This window comes from Equus caballus, chromosome 9 (assembly GCF_041296265.1).
Source record: "Equus caballus isolate H_3958 breed thoroughbred chromosome 9, TB-T2T, whole genome shotgun sequence".
Taxonomy (NCBI): Eukaryota; Metazoa; Chordata; class Mammalia; order Perissodactyla; family Equidae; genus Equus; species Equus caballus.
Genome location: NC_091692.1, coordinates 68,710,977 through 68,731,527, shown reverse-complemented (window position 1 = coordinate 68,731,527; position 20,551 = coordinate 68,710,977). Strand labels below are relative to the sequence as shown.

Here is a 20,551-nt window from a genome sequence, read left to right as displayed (position 1 = left end):
TTAGATGCTAGGATTACACTCCTTGTTCTTCCGTTTTTTGATTGGGTGACCTTGAGCTTAATGTTGCTAAATCTCAAACTCCTCATCTTTAAAACTGAGATGACAAAGCATTCCTATGTCATCGGTGCAAATGAGATGATATGTGAAAATCCCAGAGCACTATGCCTGGTGCGTAGTAAGAGCTCAATAAGATTACCTATCAGAAAGGTTAATACACGACTGACACCTGTGCAAGTGGGACAGACAATTTTCCAGGTTGCATTGGTGGGATGAAAACCAGACAAGCAGCCTGACTGGTGCATGATATCAACTGAAGGATCTAAGTTAGAATATTTCAACATTGACTTGAACTGGGAAGGGGGGCAGGGGCTTTGAAGAGGGTTGTAAGAATCTCCTGGAATTTTCAAAACTCTCCATACTTCTGGAGAATGGGCAGTGTTGCCTCCCCTGTAGAATTTGTGTTGGAATGTGCTTCTGCTACTCAAGGGGAAATGTTTCACTCCTCAGGGAGTTTGGAGTGAAATGAAAGTTGATAAATTCACATTACATTACTAAGATATAATATGTTAAGCCTTTATGATGACCATAAATGTGGCATCTATACGAAATACTGGCTAGTTAGTGTATAAGGAAATCATGACTTGTTCCAGAGGCTCTGCCGCAGAGCTTTTCCCCTCGCGCTACTGTACAACAGTTACCAAGATGCTTTACTTCCGAAAGCAGACACTTCTGTTTCTCTTTAGGGAAAAATGGTTTTGTGAATTTTATCCTTGTTAATCATTATACTTCAAGTTATCTTTATGATAAATTATTGGTGGTGTTTTTGAGAGAATACTTTGTATTCCTCAGTGTTACTGAATACCTTCATTCTGTCCTTAATATTGAGACCACATTGGGTCAGTTTAGCTGAAGCAGAAAAGGTGACCTTACCAAATAAATAAGATTCTAATTATAATAGCTTTACTCTGTAACTCTTTAAAAGACAGCAGCATTGTCTGAATGTGGGCTTATGTTTAGGTATCAATTTGTAAAAATTAGTGTACCTTCCTTAAATTCTACCAAGAACTCTTAATGACTATTCAAAATCATTTGAGAAAATAATTCATGCTGTCACAGCCAAGAAGTTTCTGTCTTTTGACTAACTGGGGGTAATAGGAACATGAGTTTTTTTTTTTTGGTGCCTCTGTCTTCATGATTTTAAAAAAAAATTCAAGACTGCTTTTTCTACTTGTGGTAAGTGCCTGGATAACTGTCTATTTTAAATGATTTTGAAACATGTTTAAGATGGGGACAATAAGCCTGATGTGCTTTAATAAGCTCTCTTGATTAGCTATTCCGAGGAAATGGGTGGAGTTGGGGAGGGGCCAACAACAGAAATTGTTATTCATTAGCTTAAAAGCCATGCTCAATAATAGCTGTTTTCCACCTGTCTGAATTTTGGGTCTGCATTGGATTTTAAGTGCCTGGCACAGACTCCTTGAGTTGGGAGAGCTCCCTAAAGAATAAACAAACATTTTGTGTGATGCTGAAGGGTGAAGAGTGGTGCACTGATAAGAAAATGTTATTACGTGGAGCCTCTCTGGCTTTTGCCTTTATTTCTCAAGGGTCTTGGGGAGGCACAAAACCCCAGTATGCTTGTATACGAATGAGAAGAGTCAAGCACCCTTGACTGTGTCAATCCCTGTTTGTTAATAATATTTCTATCTCATGATACCATTTTTCTTTGAGATAGTCAGTAGCAAAGTCAACTCAAGAACTGCGTACAAAAAGGAGTGTGTTGCTTTTGTCACAAGACTAATTGCTTTCATGTGTGTTTCCAGAATCTTTCAAAGATAAAGTGGAAAAAGCCAAGATGTTTGGGAGAAGGAGAAACAGACTGTTAACACCAAACGTATCAACTGGAGATGCTGAAAAAAGAGAGGCTGGGCTCAAGATGGTGAGGACAGAGTGATTGCCCGTAAGCTGGTCCAGTTCACAATGTTTTTGAGTAAGGAATTTACTGAGGCACCTGGCTTCATTGCTTTGGAGGCAGGGTTCAGAGGGAACTTTTTGGCAAATGTAGAAATCTCTGCCCTGTGGTAATGCATCAAATTGGATCCAGTCTGGCCTTTTATCATAAGATCCTTGACTCAGAGAAGGAGAAAGAAGTGCTAAATGTGAAATTGTACTGTTTATGGGTGTGTCAGTTGCTGCAAGAGAAAAAGAAACAAGCTTGAGGACAATGCAATGGCTCGTCTAAATAGGACACCATGTGTAAAGACCTTCGGGATCAGTCCTCCTGATTCTTCAAACAAAGGGATGCATTTTCCTAATTGGTTTGAAAAGATGTTTATTGGGAATAAGTCCCAGAACAAGCCCACTGCAAAGTGTTTAGACGTCACTAAGAAATTCAGATCACTTGTAATGCTGCACCAGTTCATCTTTTCTAAACATGAATGGGACTTAATCCTGTTATCATTCTACCGTCATCTACCTTTCCCATTTCCCATAATGAACTGTCATGCTTCTATTTGTGTCCCTTCTCTCTGCCATGGCCTCCTCATTCTCATTCTATGACTTTCCATTCTATTTCACTGAGAAAATAGAGACCAGCTTGTGAGAGCTCACTGCTTCCTGCCTCATAACCTAAAATTGGTCTGCAACCGTGATCATCCTTATCTCTTTTCCTTGTATCTTACTCCTTCTTTAATTCATTTATTTATCCATTTATTTATTTGACCTTTATTGGATACTTTTATGTGCCAGTTACAGTGCCAGGTGCTGCAAATGGATCAGTGAAACACACAACCCCTGCTGGCAAGAAAAGAAAGATGCTCCTTTTGCCTCATAACCTAAAATTGGTCTGCAACCGTGATCATCCTTATCTCTTTTCCTTGTATCTTACTCCTTCTTTAATTCATTTATTTATCCATTTATTTATTTGACCTTTATTGGATACTTTTATGTGCCAGTTACAGTGCCAGGTGCTGCAAATGGATCAGTGAAACACACAACCCCTGCTGGCAAGAAAAGAAAGATGCTCCTTTTCCTTTCCAAGGTCCTCACTTTGCCTATGCTCATGATGGTATTGCTTCTTGCCTCCTCGGGAACAGTGCCCTATCAGTACTGAGTCTTGCTTGTGTATCTACTAGTAATTCCTCCCACTCTCCTAGCTCTTTCCCATCAGGATTTAAACAGGCTTGGGTTTCTTCTGTCTTAAGAAGTAAAACAAAATAAAACAACAAAAATACTCTGCTTTATTTCTCCCTGTCATTACTGTTCTCTCTCTCTCATAATCAAGTTTGTAGAAACAACTTTCTACTCTTACTTGCTTTCCAGTATTCCCCCCATCAATTTATCCTCCAGCTCCATAAAATCCAATCTATTCCCTCCAACACTTCAGGGAAACTGCACTCAAGGTTACCAATGCCTGTTTGGGGTGCTTTTTCAGTTCTTATCTTTACCTCTTTCTATTGACCACTATTGAAAGTTTTCCTTTGGTTTTTGTGTCTCTACTCTCTCCTAGTTTCCCCCCTCCCTCTCTGGCAGTTCTTTCTGTTTATTTTGCAAGCTCTTCATCCCATTCTCCCCAGAATTATACCTACTTCAGTGTTTCTTTTCTATGCCACAAAATTTCCTTCAATAATCAGTCTACTCCAGAGTCTTCAACAAACCATTTGTATACTGACTGCTCCCACATCTGTTTCTCCAGGCCAGATGTTTCTTCTGAGCTCGAATTCTATATTTCTAACTGTACCCTTGTGTTCTATAGACACTTCAGATACAACATGGGCAAAACTGACCTTAACATGCTCACCCTACTGAAATGTCTTCCTCCACTAATTGTCCCCATTTAGGCAAATTACACTATCCAATAATAATAAAAATAGCTAACATTGATTATTTCCTTGTTCCAGGCACCATGCACAGTACTCTGTATGGATTTTTGTTTTAAATCCTAATAACCACCTTGAGAGATTGATACTATTATTAGCATCCTTTTTACAGCATCCTTTTTGCAAACTGAGTCAAATTAACGTGCTCACATCACATATTCAGTGGCCAACACTGGCTCTCACCTCAGGGCATGAGATTCCAGAATGCAGGCTCTCAATTCTCACACCACTATCTCAATGGTTCTAGTGAGTTACCTTTGACTCCTTTCTCTCCCCCTTTCTGCACATCCATCTACTCACACCAAGTCTATTGATTCTATCCCAAACTTATCTATTTCTTTCTATTCTTATTGCTATTTACCTTATCATGTTAGGCCTTTGCAGAATTATTCAGATTATCTTGCCCATATTGTTGCATCACTCTCCTAACTAAAGTCCTTGACTTTGGTCCAATCCTTTGCCTACATTGAAAACAGTCATCTTCCTCAAGCATAAATCTGATTACGATATACCTTGCCTTGCAATCTACTAATGACTTCCATAGCCTTTAGAATATTGTCCAAATCCCACGATATCCTAGATTAAGACTTTCTTTCCTCGTCCCTGCTTACCTCCTTCGTCTCATCTTTTGTTGCTCAGCCTTACTGAGCCACTTGCAGGTCTCTGGACTGATCGTGTTCTTTCTGGACTCCTGGCCTTCACCTGTATAGTTCCCACTGCACAAACCCTCTTCCTTTCCTTCCTCACCTACAAAACTTCTATTAATTTGCAAGGCTTAGTTTAGGAGTCCTCTTTTCCAGAAGGCCTTTCTGGTCCCCACCTCTTCCCAAGCCATCTAGGTCAGGTAACACTAATCTGTGCTTTTTCCCACAATAACTCATTTCTTTACAGCTTTAATTATTAGCTTATTTTCCTGTTTTTCTGATTAGACTGTAATCAGTCTAATTTGTGAGCAAGTACTTTGTCTTGTTCATTTGTGTGTCCTACTGTCTAACGCAGTGCCTCATATATAGAGGTTTCCAATGAAAACATAGATGAGTAGGTGCAAATCCATCCTTACTTTCACTATTTTCCCATTCCATATGATAATGCACTGGAATGGACTGTAATAACTTAGCAAGGCCATCTTTAATTCCATGATAGCAACTGCAATGTGCACAGCAGTTGTTTATACAAAAGTATTGACTTGGTTGCTCTTAACTTATTCAGAGAGCTGTCTAATCGATTCATAAACAAATGCCTGGAGGTCCATCCTAGCATTTTATAATCTCTAGTTAAATATTTCTCCTGTAGATTCACTCTGAACCTGAGGCTATTCCTATTTTTCCTGGTAGAGCAGAAAACATCTCAGTGCACTCTTTTCTCCCACCCTCTCCCACCCAGATTTTCTGTGTGCATAATCTTTCAAATGTTTGCCAAGTTCGAATCAGTCACAAATCCCAACTCGTATCAGAGGAAACATCACGAGGTGTCAGTCCTGCACGTTGCTGGGGGCTTGAGTCACTTGACTTTATAAATGATCTTTAAAAATTCACGGAGTACTCTGCATTTACCCTGCCTCTGTCCTCTCTCGCTCCCCCGATGTTGCCACCTCAGTCACTGAGTCATTTTTTTATTTTCTAAGCTAAGAGCTGCTGCCTGCAGAAAATATGCTGAATTCTTCCACAGTCATAAATCCCCATAAAACTCAAACAACAAAGGTACAGCATGGAGAGGCATAAGATGCTTTACTTACTTACAGCTACTATACAATTATGTTCAGGCAATCTATCCAAGGGGTATGGTCAAAAGTCCCCAGTGTTATTTATGAAAGGTCGCAGTATTTTCTTTTCCAAAAGGATATTACCTACTTTTATTTCAACTAAATATGACTGTCATATATTTTACATTATTCATCCTATTTCATGTGCGCATGTATTCAGCCTCATTTAATTTTCAGAGCTAATTTAATTTTTAGTTTGTCCAAGTTCTCCTGTGCCCCCCATGCAGCTCTGAAGAGCTGTTTCACTCTAGAGGCAAGGCTATGTCTTCTCAGTTTTACATAAACCCACTTATTATTTTTTTCACTTTGAAAAGAAAACAGATTTTAGTGGCTTGCATATAAGCATTTTTGCTTTTTTCATATTTTCTGTTTGTAGAGTTATTCACTGTTTAGAGTTTAACACAAAATGTATTTGTTGAATGATGGATGAATATACTCATCAAGGAATATATTCAATCCACTTATTCTTTTAACTGAGCCTTCTCTCTCTCCTTGCTCATTCTTCTTTCTTTACTTTCCCTTCCAACTGGGAGCATTCACTGAAACTCTGTCTTTGGCCCTCTGGCCATGTTCCAAGAGAGGTAAATAGGTCTTTATCTCTAGCAAAGACTCCAGTCTTCTTCTAGCCTGCTAAATGTAAAGATTCCTCCAGAACTCAGTATTTACTGGTCTGTCCTTCCCTCTTTTTAAATTCAACCTTGTTCACACCTTTCTATTATTTTAATGATTCCCAGATTCACATATCTGATCGGGACCACTCACTTACCATCTAAAATTTCCAAATCCTCTTCTTAACTGAAGATTTCTGACAGTGTTTTTAAGATCTCTCCCTCAACATGTCTTTGAACAATTCCACCATTTTCAATCTCCTGAAAAAAACTTTAGAGTCATATTTGATCCTTTCCTCCTGCCTCTTCCTTTGTATCCTGTCTTTATTAGTTTGGTCATTTATCAACATGTCCCTAGGCACCATGACACTTTGGACACAAAAATGAGCAGGATAACGTTTCTGCCATTGTGGGATGCACCATCTGATAGGAGAGACATTTGCACAATGTCTACGTGTGACTACAGCAACATGGTATGCTGTACAGATGCAAGAACAAAGTGCTACAAAGGGAAGGGAGAAACACCACACCCTGCCAGTGGAGGTCAGGAAGGCCTGCTCTCAGGGGTGACCCAGACAGGGTAGATTAGAAGTAACGCGTCAAATGAGGGTCTGCAGACTGCTTGAGGCTGGGGGAGCATGCCCGCTGGCTTGGAGGTGTGATAGGATGTGGCCAGTTTAGGAAACTGCTTGTAGAATGGTATGTTGGGGACAGGGAGAAGATGAGTTTGGGAAAGTAAGCAGGGGGCAGATCATAAATGTCCCAGTATGCATGAATATGATTTTGTCTACAGTGCAGAGACGAAAGGATGAGACTGGAGCAGAAGAAATAGAATGGAAGGAGAGGTTGGATGTGGGAGGGATTTCAGAGGAAAAACATTTCAGGTATAGAGACTTGAGAGTAGGGAGTTTCGAAAAAGGCACTTAAGGCATGAAAAGGGAGAAGTGATTATGGTCCTGTGAATGGATAGACAGATGTCGTTGAGGGCCCATTGGAATGGAAACTCCAAGGGTGAAGTAGGTGCTCTCTATGGCATGTGACTTTTCCCTGGCTTTGCTCAATAGCATGATGAGGGACCTGAGAAGACAGGTGGTAGTGGTGATCCTGTGCTTGGTTTCCCAGCCTCATTGATCCAGCCCCAGCCTGTATGTCCTTCAGATTTATTTCCCATGTCTCCCTCCTATGAACCTTCGGCTCACATCTGGCTAATCTCATCACTGTTCCTCAGACGGAACATGGACTTTTAAACCCTGGCCTTTTTTCTCATGTTGATAATTCTGTTGTATCCTTCCCTTCACCCTCCTTTATCTAGAATGAGCTGTCTTCTCTCATTCTCTAACTAACCCTCCCCAAACATCTAGACCTCTTCATCTTACCAGCTCCAGGAAACTTACTTTAACCTCCACCAATTTCACCTTTATTTGATTTTCTCTTGCCCTTGTGGTTGATATTATATAAACTGTGGAGCAGGAGTGTTGAGTTCAAATCCTCTTTTTGTTACACCTAACTGTGTGACACAGAGGAGGTCACTTAGCATCCCTAAGTTTCCAAATTCTCTTCTAAATTAGTTCCTACTTCCTATGAATGTTGTGAGGGTTTATTGAATTAGTTCATGTAAAACGCTTAGAACAGTACAGACCACATAATAAAAAGTCAATAACACTTAGCTTCTGTTATGTGTGTGATTTTGTTTCGTACTTATGGTATTTTTCTCGAGCTCATAGTATGAGCTCAAGAAGTATTTACTAACTCGATCTTACAAATAGGCTTTTAGATGACCCTGGAAGATCTACCTTTATTATAACCTCTAAACTTTGTCTTCTTCAGCAAAGAATTACTATTCTATGTTTCTGCTATTTCATGCATAAGGAGGGAAAAAATGACATTTTAAATATAATGTATAATTTTTTCTTTTGAGGAAGATTAGCCCTGAGCTAACTACTGCCAGTTCTCCTCTTTTTGCTGAGGAAGCCTGGCCCTGAGCTAACATCCATCCCCATCTTCCTCTACTTTATATGTGGGACACCTACCACAGCATGGCGTGCCAAGCAGTGCCATATCCGCACCCGGGATCCGAACCAGTGCACCCGGGGCCTCAGAGAAGCAGAACTTGCTAACTTAACGACTGTGCCACCGGGCCAGCCCCTAATATATAATTTAAATATAGTAAATAAGAATTATTGAGTACTTATTATATAGTAGGCATTCCCTCATGGCAACCCTATGAGTGGGTATCATTAGTATCCCATTTTACATATGAACAAATGGAAGTATCAAGAAGTAAAATAACTTATCTGGAGTTATAGAGATAATAAGTAGAAGAGCTGGGATTTGAACTTATGTTTTCTCGACTCTAGAGCTCATGCTCATCTGCCTTCCAGCATATGTTCAACATATGGGACCTCTTGATCTACCTGCAGCCTGAATTGGGAGTTTGAGCTTTGCTTGTTGGTGGAGAAGTGTCAAGAGTGACGAGGGTTTTACATGTGGGAAAAAATTGCATAAGCAGGGTTGCAAAGTATAAATGAGCTTGGTATGTGTGGGAGAATCTGGTGCAAAACACCTGAATCTATGGGCCAGGAATAAATATAGATGAGACTGCTCTTCCTCTTGTATCCTGTGCCATGCTTAATAACACCACTGCCTGTCCAGTCACCCCAGCTCAGAGTCTGAGACTCCCTTTAGGAACTTCTCTCTTCTTTATCTGCCAAAGTAGTAGTTAAATCTCACTGATTTAACTCATATATATATCCCTTCCCAGTCTTCCCTCCTGTTATCTCCTAACTCAAGCCATCTCTGCCTCTTACCTGGGTCGCAGTGGACTCATTTCTGTTTCCCTGGTTCTGGGCTGGCTTCATTGTGCAATTTTATGAGCAAAGTTCCCAAAGTCAAACCCTATTTGCCACTCTCATTGTTAGAAACCTTCAATGGTTTTCTGGTGCCTCAGAATCAAGTTCAGATGCCCTCAGATGACATGCAGGGCCTTCCATGGTCTTGCCCTGGGTTCGACTTGGTTACATAAACGACTACCTGTTTTTCATGATGGCCTGGTGAATGCCTACTCATTGTTTAAGAGTGGAAGTGACTCTTACTCTGCTGGGGACTTGATCTCCAGCCTTAAGTACAGTGTTTACTCTTTCCTTGTTGCCTCTTCTGCACAATGTACAGTCTAACCTTGGATTTTCCAATTGCTTTTTAATAGCCATCTGTTGTATTTTACTGAATGTTCCATAAGATAGTGGCTATTGTTGGTTCTCCAGAGCAATGCCTGGCATGAAATTGGTGCTGAATAATTGTTTATTGAATTAAAGAAATAATGGATGAGCAAAGCCAGAAAAATGATGAAAAGGTCAGATTTTAGAGGGTTTTGAAAACCAGTAAGAGGAGATTGGAGATACTTCTTTTTGAAAGAAGATGCTGTGTGCAAATTGTTTTAGGAAAATTGGTCACATAGGAGCGCTCAAGTACATTTATTCTCATCTCTTCTCACATTGTTTTCCTTCCCTGAGTTGCCATCTCTGCCCGTTCTGTCTAACGAAGTTCTCTCATTGTGGATGGCATTTTAAAGGCTCGTTGGAGAGCCAACAGGATTTTGTATAAAGGCAAATTGTTATTTGAGTCTGCCATTGTTTTTAAGTCAGCCTGTCCCGTCAGGAAGGAAGAAATCTTCCTAAAATGTCTCATCTACTAACAAACTTACCATCATACTAGCTAGTGGCTGGTTTGGCTACTTAGGAATTCAAAAGAGATCCAATAAAAGACAAGGAAATTTTAATTAAAATTGGAGAAGGATATGGCATAAATAAACAATAATTTTTCAAGGAGCAAAATAGAGTGTTGGAATTGACTGAGCCCCTGAAGTGTGCATGCATGTATTCTTTTAGACTTTCATTTTTTATGTGTAAAATTATATATGATACACACACACACATACACAGAAGTGTGCTGATAAATATTTAACAGTTGGCTCTCCACGAAAATGGTGGAAGGACTGAATTGTCATATTTGCTGATTTCTGTGGCGTCAGAAACTCCAACCATGCCAATTTTAAGCAACCAATGTGATGTCACTGAATGCAGAATTGGGAAGAGATTCTAATAACCTGCTCTTGCAAAGCCTGTACCATTTGGCTCTAACACGTGACTGCATACACACACTTTTGGGAGGCTGCTATATGCTAGATGCGGTACTGAGGGCACTGGGCATACAGGGCCCTACTCTTAAGGATGTTGGTGGTAGTGGGAAGGCAGACAGGCTAGCAATCACGATACTTAAGAACGACTAAACCAGACGTATATGCAAAGTACTATGGAAACATAGATAGAACACCTAACATACATAGTTATAGGTAGGCATTCAGCTATATGAATCTGCCTGAGAAGTTCAGGGAAGGCTTGATGCAGTTTGTGGGAGCATCATTTGTTCTCAGACTTGGAAGATAATTGAGAGTTTGCCAAATGAAGGGTGCTCCAGCTGAGATAACACAGCAAGTTCAGAGAACTACACATAATTCAGTATTACTGGAGCATCAAGTGTAATTTAGGAGAGCCACAAGAGATGAGCTGAAAACATAGGAAGGAGCCAGGATCTTGTTTGTTATGCCAAAGAGTTTGAATGCTAGGCCTCAGGGAACTATAAACATCATCTTGACAACATATCTGTGAGTTAGAGAGATCTGTTACTAAGCAATGTGCAGAATGATTTGGGGGCGAGTGCAATGGGAGTTGGAGCAGTTGGTGAGCTGTGTACTCAAATAGAGCAGGTGAGCAACGGTGGACAAGGACAATGTGGTGTGAGTGGAGTAGGTCAGATATGAGAGTTATGAGCTAGAAGCACTAGGATTTGGCTAATGTTGAGGTTTTGGGGGTGGGTGTGTAGTACAGCAAGGCACTTAGAAGGCCCCTCAGATTTCTGGTTTGGGAACCTAAAATAGGAGGGAAAAATGAGGTAGAGGTTTATGAGGGAAAATATGGGGTTTAATTGTACACATATCGGATTTGATGTTCTTATATGATGTCCGAACTCAACTAAGTCTATGGATAAGGAGATGTCTTAGCTAGAGCTGTGTACTGGAGACTCACAGGTGGTAGCTGTAACCAAGGGTATGGATAAAAGTAGATAGAATGACAAAGGGCAGGGCTGAGGAGGAGAGACAGGAGTTAGAGGTAGTAGGACTACGGTCACTTGACAGTTTCCTTCCGTCACCCGACATCTGCAATGCTAGACTCTTCTCTCCCTGTTTGTGCCCAGTCATCTCCTATCCTCTCTTTGTGTTGAACTGTCTTTCTTCCTTTTCTCCCTGTGTTCTTATTGTGGCTCTTAGACATTATGCCCACATTTACAGGCCCATGTACTCCACAAAGCCTTCCTTCATCTCCCCCATTTTGCTTCTCTCCTCACTGATGCTATGTCCTCTATATAGAACATAATGGTCTGCTCAGGATTGTTTGTGTACATGGCCGACAGTGAGTTCCTTGAAGACACAGAGTTTATCTTTATATATCCCTGTAGCCCCACACCTAGGACAGTGCTAGCTGTTTTTGGACTATGAGTGAATGTTTCATTAAATCGAGGAGGATATTGATTATAAAATGACTGACTGCAAAATTTTGTTTAATGTTGACCTAGCTCTAGCTTTATACCTTGCACTTTACCCCAAATTTATAAAAAAAAGAATAAAGGTGACTGAAAGCATAGTTACAGCCCAGCCTTCACCTGTCTGCAACTTGGAATATCTGTTTGCAGTTTGAAGAATTCAGAAGACTATGAAAAAGTATAAAATAGTTTGTCATTCAAGCTGAAGTGACTTTAAGGTCTTTTTTTGTGTGGCCAAACTGAGAATTCTATAGGAGTGGAGACATATAAAAACTTTATTTTTCTCTACTGGCAAAATTATGGCTCAAAGCTGAAAGTATAAAATTGAAAATGAACAATGTGTGTTCATCTAACTAAAGGACACAAAGCACTTAACTGCAGAGGATTGTCACTTAGTCAATTTATGGGATGTGTAGTCTTTCCTTATACAGGATGCAGATTGGAAAATGGAAAGCTATTCTTTAATGATAAAAATATGATGGTGCATTTAGATATCTGTGTGCTAAGTGACAAAAATTGTACTTTTTTTCCAACTTAGAGGACTTCATACTATTAAGGATATCATTGAACCCAGACAAGTATAACAAATAAAACAATTAGAAATGGAAGATGGGCCTGTGAGAACACTATGAAAACAGTCCCAGTAAACTTGAGAAACCTCTGATTTAGGTCTAATGCTGAAAAGTTTAGTATCATTAATTTGCCTTGTAAGGTTAATCACTGATTCAGCTACCCACACAATTTAAGGGACTTATGCCCCTAAATATCAGCCCTACTGTCTGACATTCCACCATTATGCCTCCTTTCCTTTGTGTCTTAAAGGTTTTTCCTTGTTCACCATTTCTTCATTGCAAAGTAAATAGCATTTGAAGCAGGAGTTGGAGGGAGGCAGGAGGAGAAGAGAAAAGACACATTTAAGCCTTTTCTTTATCCATGTTCTTGATTTTCATGAGCACGTCATATTACCAGAGATTGCTTAAGAGAGAGATAGGAGGTGGCCTAGGGGGATGGAGATCTCTGAGAAGGATAGGAGTGAGGGTAGCGCAGCTGATGGAACAGGTGGGAGGAGAGAAAAGATGAATTTTGTCTAGTGTGTCTCATTCGATTTGAACAACAACTCTATGTGTAATTGTTATTCCCATTTTATTGATGAGAAAACTGAGGGTGAGAGAAACTCACTCACAATCTTATCCATTTTCTTTTGGTCTGTGCTATTCTTCTCGAGAATATTAATTTCAACATTTTGTGTGAAAGCAGGATATAAAATTACATATATATTTGACTATAATTATATACAAAAGATTAAGTGAAAACATAAGAAAAAGAATATAACTAAATGATAATAAATTGTGATTTTGACAGGTGGGGTAAGGGATGCCTTTTTTCTTATTCCTAGTTTTCTGTGTTTTCCATAATACGCATGATTACTTTCATATTGTCAATAGCAACAGCAACAAAAGGCGTGTATGGCTTTAAAAAGGAAAACTGCTATTGTTTCCTGGGCTGCCAACATTCCTCTAGTAAGGTAGAAGGCTTTTAGATGTTTATGGAAACAAAGACTGTTTGGTATTTTAAAGACTTGTTTGGTCAAATAAAACCCATAATGAAAATTTTGCCATAAACTTTTGGTGCTTTGATTTGGACTATGTCACACAATTTTGCCACCAGTTATACTGTAAGAAAAGAAAAGTACATTAGAGTGTGACTCAACTGAAAGCAAAACTGGTAGCCTGATCTGTAAAATATTTTGCATACCCTGCATCCTGCGGAAAGCAAATATTTGAATTGAATGTGTTTGTTCACATTCTAGTCTTTTACCAAGATGTTTCTGCGCCCCCAAAATACCAAAAAATCCAATCAATTCCTTTGAAATCTACAATCAATAGTAGAGAGATTTTATCTACACAATGCTGAACACCTGAATTGATGGAACTGAGAGAATCTTTTGGCACTGTGTAGACAGAGCTGAAATGTGACAAAGGTGACAATTTAAATGGTGTCTCCTCAATATCAAAATAATCAATTGTAAAGCAAAAGATTCAGTCAATCAGATAATTCTTTTGTCTACACAATTCCAAGCCATTAGTTTGAGTACTTTATTTCATTGAATTTACCAAATATTTAGTTGGCTTCCTAAAATACAATTGAATCTCTGAATCACAGGAAGAAAAAGATTCTGGCCTGGATTTTCTGAAAAGGGGATAAAAGTTAAAAACAAACAAACAAAAAAGGGACAAAAATAATTTGTCCCTTACATACAAATGCTCTTGTATTTCCTTTTTAAATGTAGTTCTTTTAGGCTATGCACACTTGACTTTAAAAACTTGGTTAGAAAGTCCTGGCTCAGACAGAATATTTATTAAAATGTAAATTAAACTTGCCTGAAAGAAAAAGAATGCAGAGAAAACATTAACAGAGAAGTCTTTGGGTTATAGGAAGTGGAAGTTTGAACCTTTAGAAGATTTAAGAAAAGAACTATCTCAGAAGAGGAAAAAGCCAGATCTAGCGCCTCTGATTTGGGATGAGCTTGGCTCCCCTTTATGTCTATAATTCCCATTCATCAGGGGCACTACTGTTCTTCTAGACTGAGAACACATGTGCCACGCTGAATTGTCCTCTCTTCATCCTTTGTCTCGAATCTGTTCATATCTCACCCTTTATTTGAAACATCTCTCTGATTCACACCTTACTTTAAATTCTCCTGCTAGGAATGTTAATACCTTATGTCTGAATCACTACCAACAACTTCCAAAGTGGTCTTTCTGCCACCAGTCCCTCACCCTCCAAATCTGCCTTCTCCACAACTGTCGGATTTGTTACCGAAACACCACATTGCTCATTGCTGCTCCCTGCTCACCACTCACTGTCTCTGTTGCTTCCACACTAAGTTCTGTCTCATAGTTGGATTCCTCCACGGCCCTTTCTCTATTTCTCTCTCTCTCTTTCTCTTTCTCTCTCTCTCTCTCTCTCTCTCTCTCTCTCTCACACACACACACACACACACACACTTCTATCAATCCAATCTTACTTTTTACTGCTCCCTCAAATACATCATTCGTTTTAGTCAACCAAGTCATTCCATACCATAAAAACCCCACTCTACGTGCCCCTCCTTGCCTTCTCTACAACCCCTTACCATTCTCATTCCAGCCACATCTTTTCTGTGTGAAGTTCTGTCCCTCTTGACTTTTACTTTCCAAATTATCCCCATCTTTCCAGAGCCTTCTCAAATACCACCTCTTCCACGAAGCCTTCTTTGATCCCTCTAGCCCCATAATGTCCTTTCTTTTCTCTGAAGTCTCATTCTATCTATAATCAAGACTGAATTACATGACATATTACTTAAATGCACTCTTACTGAATTATGTGTCATCTCATGTTTCTCGATGAGGGTGTTATTGGCATTTGTAACAGGGCATTTATTGTGCAGGACTGTCTTGCACATTTCAGGACATTTGGCATCCCTGGTTCCTGCTGCTAACTGACAGTGATGGCCCCAAATGCTCTGAATACATTTACAATTGCCCTAATGATTAAAAAGTTCCTTAGAGAAGTTGCTATACCATATACACACCTGTTCAGCAAATAATCTTTGTTTATATGGTGAATGTATATTTTAAAGATAAATCTGTATTTCCCTTACACTTGTCGACATATTAAAAAACTAAGAAAGAGACTAATTAACACTCAAGTGTTAATCACCACGCCATTTTAGGTGTCTTTCATAAGATATTTCATTGAACCTTCACACCAACCCTGGATTTGATATTTATCTTCATATAGATGGGGAAACTGAGGCTCAGAGAGTTCTGCTTATCCAAAGCTTGATTTGAACCCAGGCATTTAAAAGCCCAGGGTTGTTTGGAGCCAAATCTTTGGCTTTTTCTTTTACTACACAGCCTCTATAAAGACAGCCTATCTGTAACAGCTTTGAAATGACTGTGAACATGTAACACAATTAGCAGTCTAAAGCACATTATTAATGCTGATAGGTAGTAATGATTGTAATTGAAAGGAAGCACGTTAGACCAGACAAACAAGTTTGTAGAATTTATCACAAGAATTTATATTGGAGTCTAATGAATGAATTTACTTGCTGACCTTTGCTGCAGACATTAACCCATGTTTGGGCTCTAATTGAGATCTATACATTCTTTACTCTCTTATTGTACTTGTTAATGTTTGTCTTGGCAAATGGCCAATAGATCTCTCTAAATTTCCTTTAGCCAAGTTCTGGGTAATAGATGGCCAAATATGCCTTGTATTAGGTAGCACTGCTAGATCCACAGAAATCTAAGAGCTGGCAATACTTGCTCAGACCTTCCCTTTCTATCATCCAGGCATCTTTAGTAGAAAACCTTATATAAATCAAGTATCACAGTATCATTTAAAATGAGGTATGTATTTCTTTTTCATTGCAGTCCATTATTCATTTCATGTATAGCTAAAATGCCTACATTGATTAGTAGCTTATTTCACTGTGTGGCTAAATGTCCAATTACACTTCTTCACGTATCAGCTACCTAGAGTTTAGGAAGGGACAGCGTGGATGGTCCATATGCATAATTTAAAAAGTAGACTCAGTTTCTACTTATGCACATAGGAATAACTGTATTCCCTGTAGTTAAAAAAAAAGAAAAGAAATTTCAACTCATTTGAAAGAGCCAGTATTGTTGATTTCAAGTTTTCTTTTTCAGCTTTGAGAATAAATGTTTACTGTGTGTTTATTCTGTTTAGCAAAGAAGGAAAAGGAACTGAAAGTTAAGTTCATAAGTAACTTAGATCAACTTAGATTGTATAAATATCGACAATTTATATTGATATAAAAATATTTTGTTCCTATATTGTCTTATACACCATATCTACTGTATCAAAGCTGCACTTCATTTACTAGTAAAACCATTGTTTAACTGTAACCGCATGGATATTCAGGTGACCTGAAAGCATAAAGAGATGTTTTAGTTATGCTTAGCAGGAAAAACAGGCATTTTAAAAAATCAATCATTTCTTGTAAGAAATTGAGCTTGCTGTTAGCCTTTTTGTCAAAACATTTCCTGAGCACAGTGCATTTTTAGCTTCTGCATGCGGGGCACTGTGTAGAGAGCTGGGGGAGAGGGTGGTGGAATCTTTCTCCACTAAGTTTAAAACCTAAGTCCAGGAACGCCTCTCAGTTAGGTGTCTCAGTTGTGAGCAACTATAGAATGAATGGTAAGAAAAGTTTCATTATTGTTTTGACTCATCTTTTCTCAAACTACCTTGTTAAATCTTTTTCATGCAATATAACTCTTAAAGATACCCAGCTGCTCCCTACAGAAGCCAGAAATGGTCTAAATATTTTGGTAGTATTTTCTAGAGAAGCACAAACATTATAAAAGTGAACTTCTAGAGTTTCTGCTTCTATTTCCTTATATCTTAACAGCACCTGAACCGGGACCTGCCCATGATGTGACATCAAATTTTCCCCAGCTATTTTTAGATCTTCAGTTGCTTTAGAGATGAATTTAATATGTAAAGCAGAAGCTGACACTGTGAAACATTTGCACGATTGTATTTTGGTTTTGACATCAGCTAAGCAGGGCAAAACTGATCCCATCTCACAAGGAGCTCTATCCCACATTTCCTCTGTGGACTTGGAGGTTCAGATTTGCTTACCTGCTTCCTTGAAGATACTGTGCTGTTGAAACCTCTATTAGAGGTTTTTGAATTCAAATTCTTGTTCTTATGGGTTGAGTCATTTTTCCATGTCTTAGAGTTTTCTTTAGGATCTGAAGGAATAGGATTTAAGAAGAGGATCCTAGCTATGAACCCATAGAGGACAGTGGCCAGGATCATCGGCACAACATAAAAGACACCAAAATCCATTAGGTAAATAGGTGAGTAGTAATTCCTGGAGATCTTGTAGCCACAGGACACCACAATAGCATCTTTGTAGGTGCTAATATTGAGATCCAGCAAGAAGAACCAGAGCATACAGTAAATGGATGTGAAAGCCCAGACAAAGATGATGATCTTTTTGGCTCTGGAAAATGTGCAGAGAAACTGGGCTTTGATGGGGTGACAGATCGCTATGTACCTCTCAATGGTAAAGGCTGTGATTGAACAAGAGGATGCATTGATGCCCAAGTACTGGAGGTAAGTAATGCAGAGGCATCCAACATAGCCATAGACCCAGGAACCGTAGATACTGTCTGTTATGTTGGGGAGGCCTGCAGCCACCAGGACCATGAGATCGGCTACTGCCAGACTCACCAGGTAGCAGTTTGTGGGTGTCCTCATGTGCTTGGTTCTCATGACCACCAGGACCACCATGATGTTGCCCACGATGCCCAGACCACAAATAATGAGCACAAGTAGGATGGTGACCACTTGGTATTCTAGGGCCACGACTGCTCGTGGCTGGAGCTGGGTTTGGTTCAGTTCACTTACTGTCTCGTTTTCCATCTTCAGGGGCTTGAAGTTTCTCTAAAACACTTCTTAGAACATCTTCTTTCCAGTGCCCTGCCTTTATCACAGTGCTTCTCTCTCCCTGTGAAGAGGTACAGTCCACGTTCATTCACAGTGTCACCATTTCAGATCAAGTCACAGTCACTTACAGGTAATTCTCACATCCTCTCCTTTCACCTCCCAGTTTTCTGCAGTACTAGGGCTCACAAGTACTTCTGAAAACTCCTTTTATTGCAGTTCTAGTGTGGGATGGAGTAACTGTTTCGACTAGCTTATGATAAGAGGGACCCGTTTCCTCTTAATGGAGAAAAATGCTTAAGAAAAGAGAAACAGAAAAAGCTCCCTGTTTTGAAAGAGTGTCCAATGGGAAAAACTAAACCATAACTGCTAACTGAAAAATAAATACAAAGAAATCTCTCAGATGCTTGGGAAAAGTATGATAAAGAAGAAAAAGGCACCAGTGGAAAAGCCAAGAGGCTCAAAGATCCAGCTGGGTAGGCATTTAGCCTTTGCCACCTTTGTTTCCAGAGGGGGAGATCCCTTTGCTGCCTCTCCCCGTGCCCCCTGCCCTACAAGCTCTATAGAGAGCCATTTCGCCTCTTACCTTTCCTCTGTAGCGCTGCCTGCTTTTCCGGGTAGATGAAGCAGTAATAAGTCCAAGTTTCCAATCCTGGAGAAAACCTCCTCCACTTAACTTAAGAGCGAGGCCACTGAGCAGTGCTCAGTCTTCAGAGCTGCAGTTCCTCTAAACCCTCGCAGCCCTTTGCAACTGATGACAGACCATACAGCCGCAGCAGCAGCAGCAGGAGCAGCAGCCGTGAGGCTGTCAAATCATAGATCGTCCCCTAATGAGAACACGCGCGCTCTGGCTCGCTCGCTCTCTCACACACAGACACATATTCACGCACGCTCACACTCACAAATGCCAGTCAGTCTTCACTGATGCTTAATTCTCTCCCCTTGAAGGATTGACTTTTAAAGGTGCTGATGATACAGCCCTCAATCTGGAAGGCTGAAAATCACAAGCAAGAGGTCCAGAGGCAGCTGGTCTTGCAGGTGCTTATAGTGTAAGTTCTGCAGGAACCCCAGTACTTGAGGGACCCTGAAATATAGGTTCACTCCCTGTTTAATAGGACTTTGGGGAGAGTAAATCCTTCTCAGTCCAGACTTCCAGTCCCTTGAAGCTTGAAATATCTGTCTGAGCTTAAATCAACTTCTTTCTCTACTATGGAAACCCCGAGCCACTTCTCCAGCAAATCAGTAAAAGTGGCTCCCTCTTCTCATATTACATGAAGAGAAAATGAGTTAAAATTGATTTTAAACTATTTCAGCTGCAATCTTCTGAGGCTTATAAAGATATTATTATTATTATTATTTTTAAAAAACTGTTTGAGCTAAGAACATCAGTTTAAACCTGCGTATGATCTGTTAAGTTTGCTTTTCAGCTCTGGCTCTGCACCACTTTATAGAGCTTCTCCGGCTGCTCTGGGCGCCTCTTCCCTCTTCGTCCATCTTCTGGACCACCAACCACACATACCGCCCAGCAATTGTTCGTGTCGATTTATTTCTAGGTGAAAACTCATCCAGTGGAAATCTAGGCCAGTGCCATTCTGGTACCACATCTCCAAAACAAAACTTTATAGACCCATCTTTTTTTTTTTTAGAAAAGTGCACTTCAGCTTGATTTTTAATTCTCTAAAGGAGCCTGTAGGCAAATCTTTATACTTTTTTATGGAAACTCAGAAAACATGTCTCCTTTCTCCAGACGCTAACCGACTCCACTGAATGTTAATGTTTGTCCACTTGTATTTTACTAAATGACAAAGAAAACCAGCCCTTCACTGAATTCCCTATAAGGTGAACTGGTTACTTCTCTATTTTAAGAAAGTTAGATGTTCACCCTTCTACAAGATGTCAGTGAAAGAATAGATTTTGAGAAGTTACAGGACCTTGGAGGTATCAAAACCATGTTCAAGGCTGGATAACAATGAGATGAAGGCAAAGTTCTGGATCATATTGGAGAACTCTACCCTCTGAACCATGGAGGGCTAATTGAATATCTACTTCTTCCAAATCGTCTGAAGTTAGAAATTGATGAGCTATGACCCAGATTCAGCTTTCAGGCATGTATTGTTTGATCTGCACAGTGTAGGCTCAAGTGTGATTTAAAACAGTTTGATTATTGTCTACCTTTCAAAATTGAGAAATTGTATACTAAACCTGGATTTCTGCCTCTCATAAAAATTAGAAAGGTCTGGCAATCATGG

At 39.7% G+C, this 20,551-nt stretch overlaps 1 protein-coding gene across 1 annotated transcript in view; it reads right to left on the bottom strand.

Annotated features, from left to right (window-relative positions):
- The window catches only part of TRHR (thyrotropin releasing hormone receptor), a 42,356-nt gene extending 23,222 nt beyond the window's left edge, over positions 1 to 19,134 (bottom strand). The window contains exons 1-2 of the mRNA XM_001495284.6: positions 18,889 to 19,134; positions 17,493 to 18,366 (exon numbers count right to left, since the gene is read on the bottom strand). Coding sequence (XP_001495334.1) covers positions 17,493 to 18,281 — 789 coding nt within the window. The 5' untranslated portion in view covers positions 18,282 to 18,366; positions 18,889 to 19,134. The remainder of the gene's footprint in view (positions 1 to 17,492; positions 18,367 to 18,888) is intronic.
- Positions 19,135 to 20,551: the final 1,417 nt, after the last annotated feature.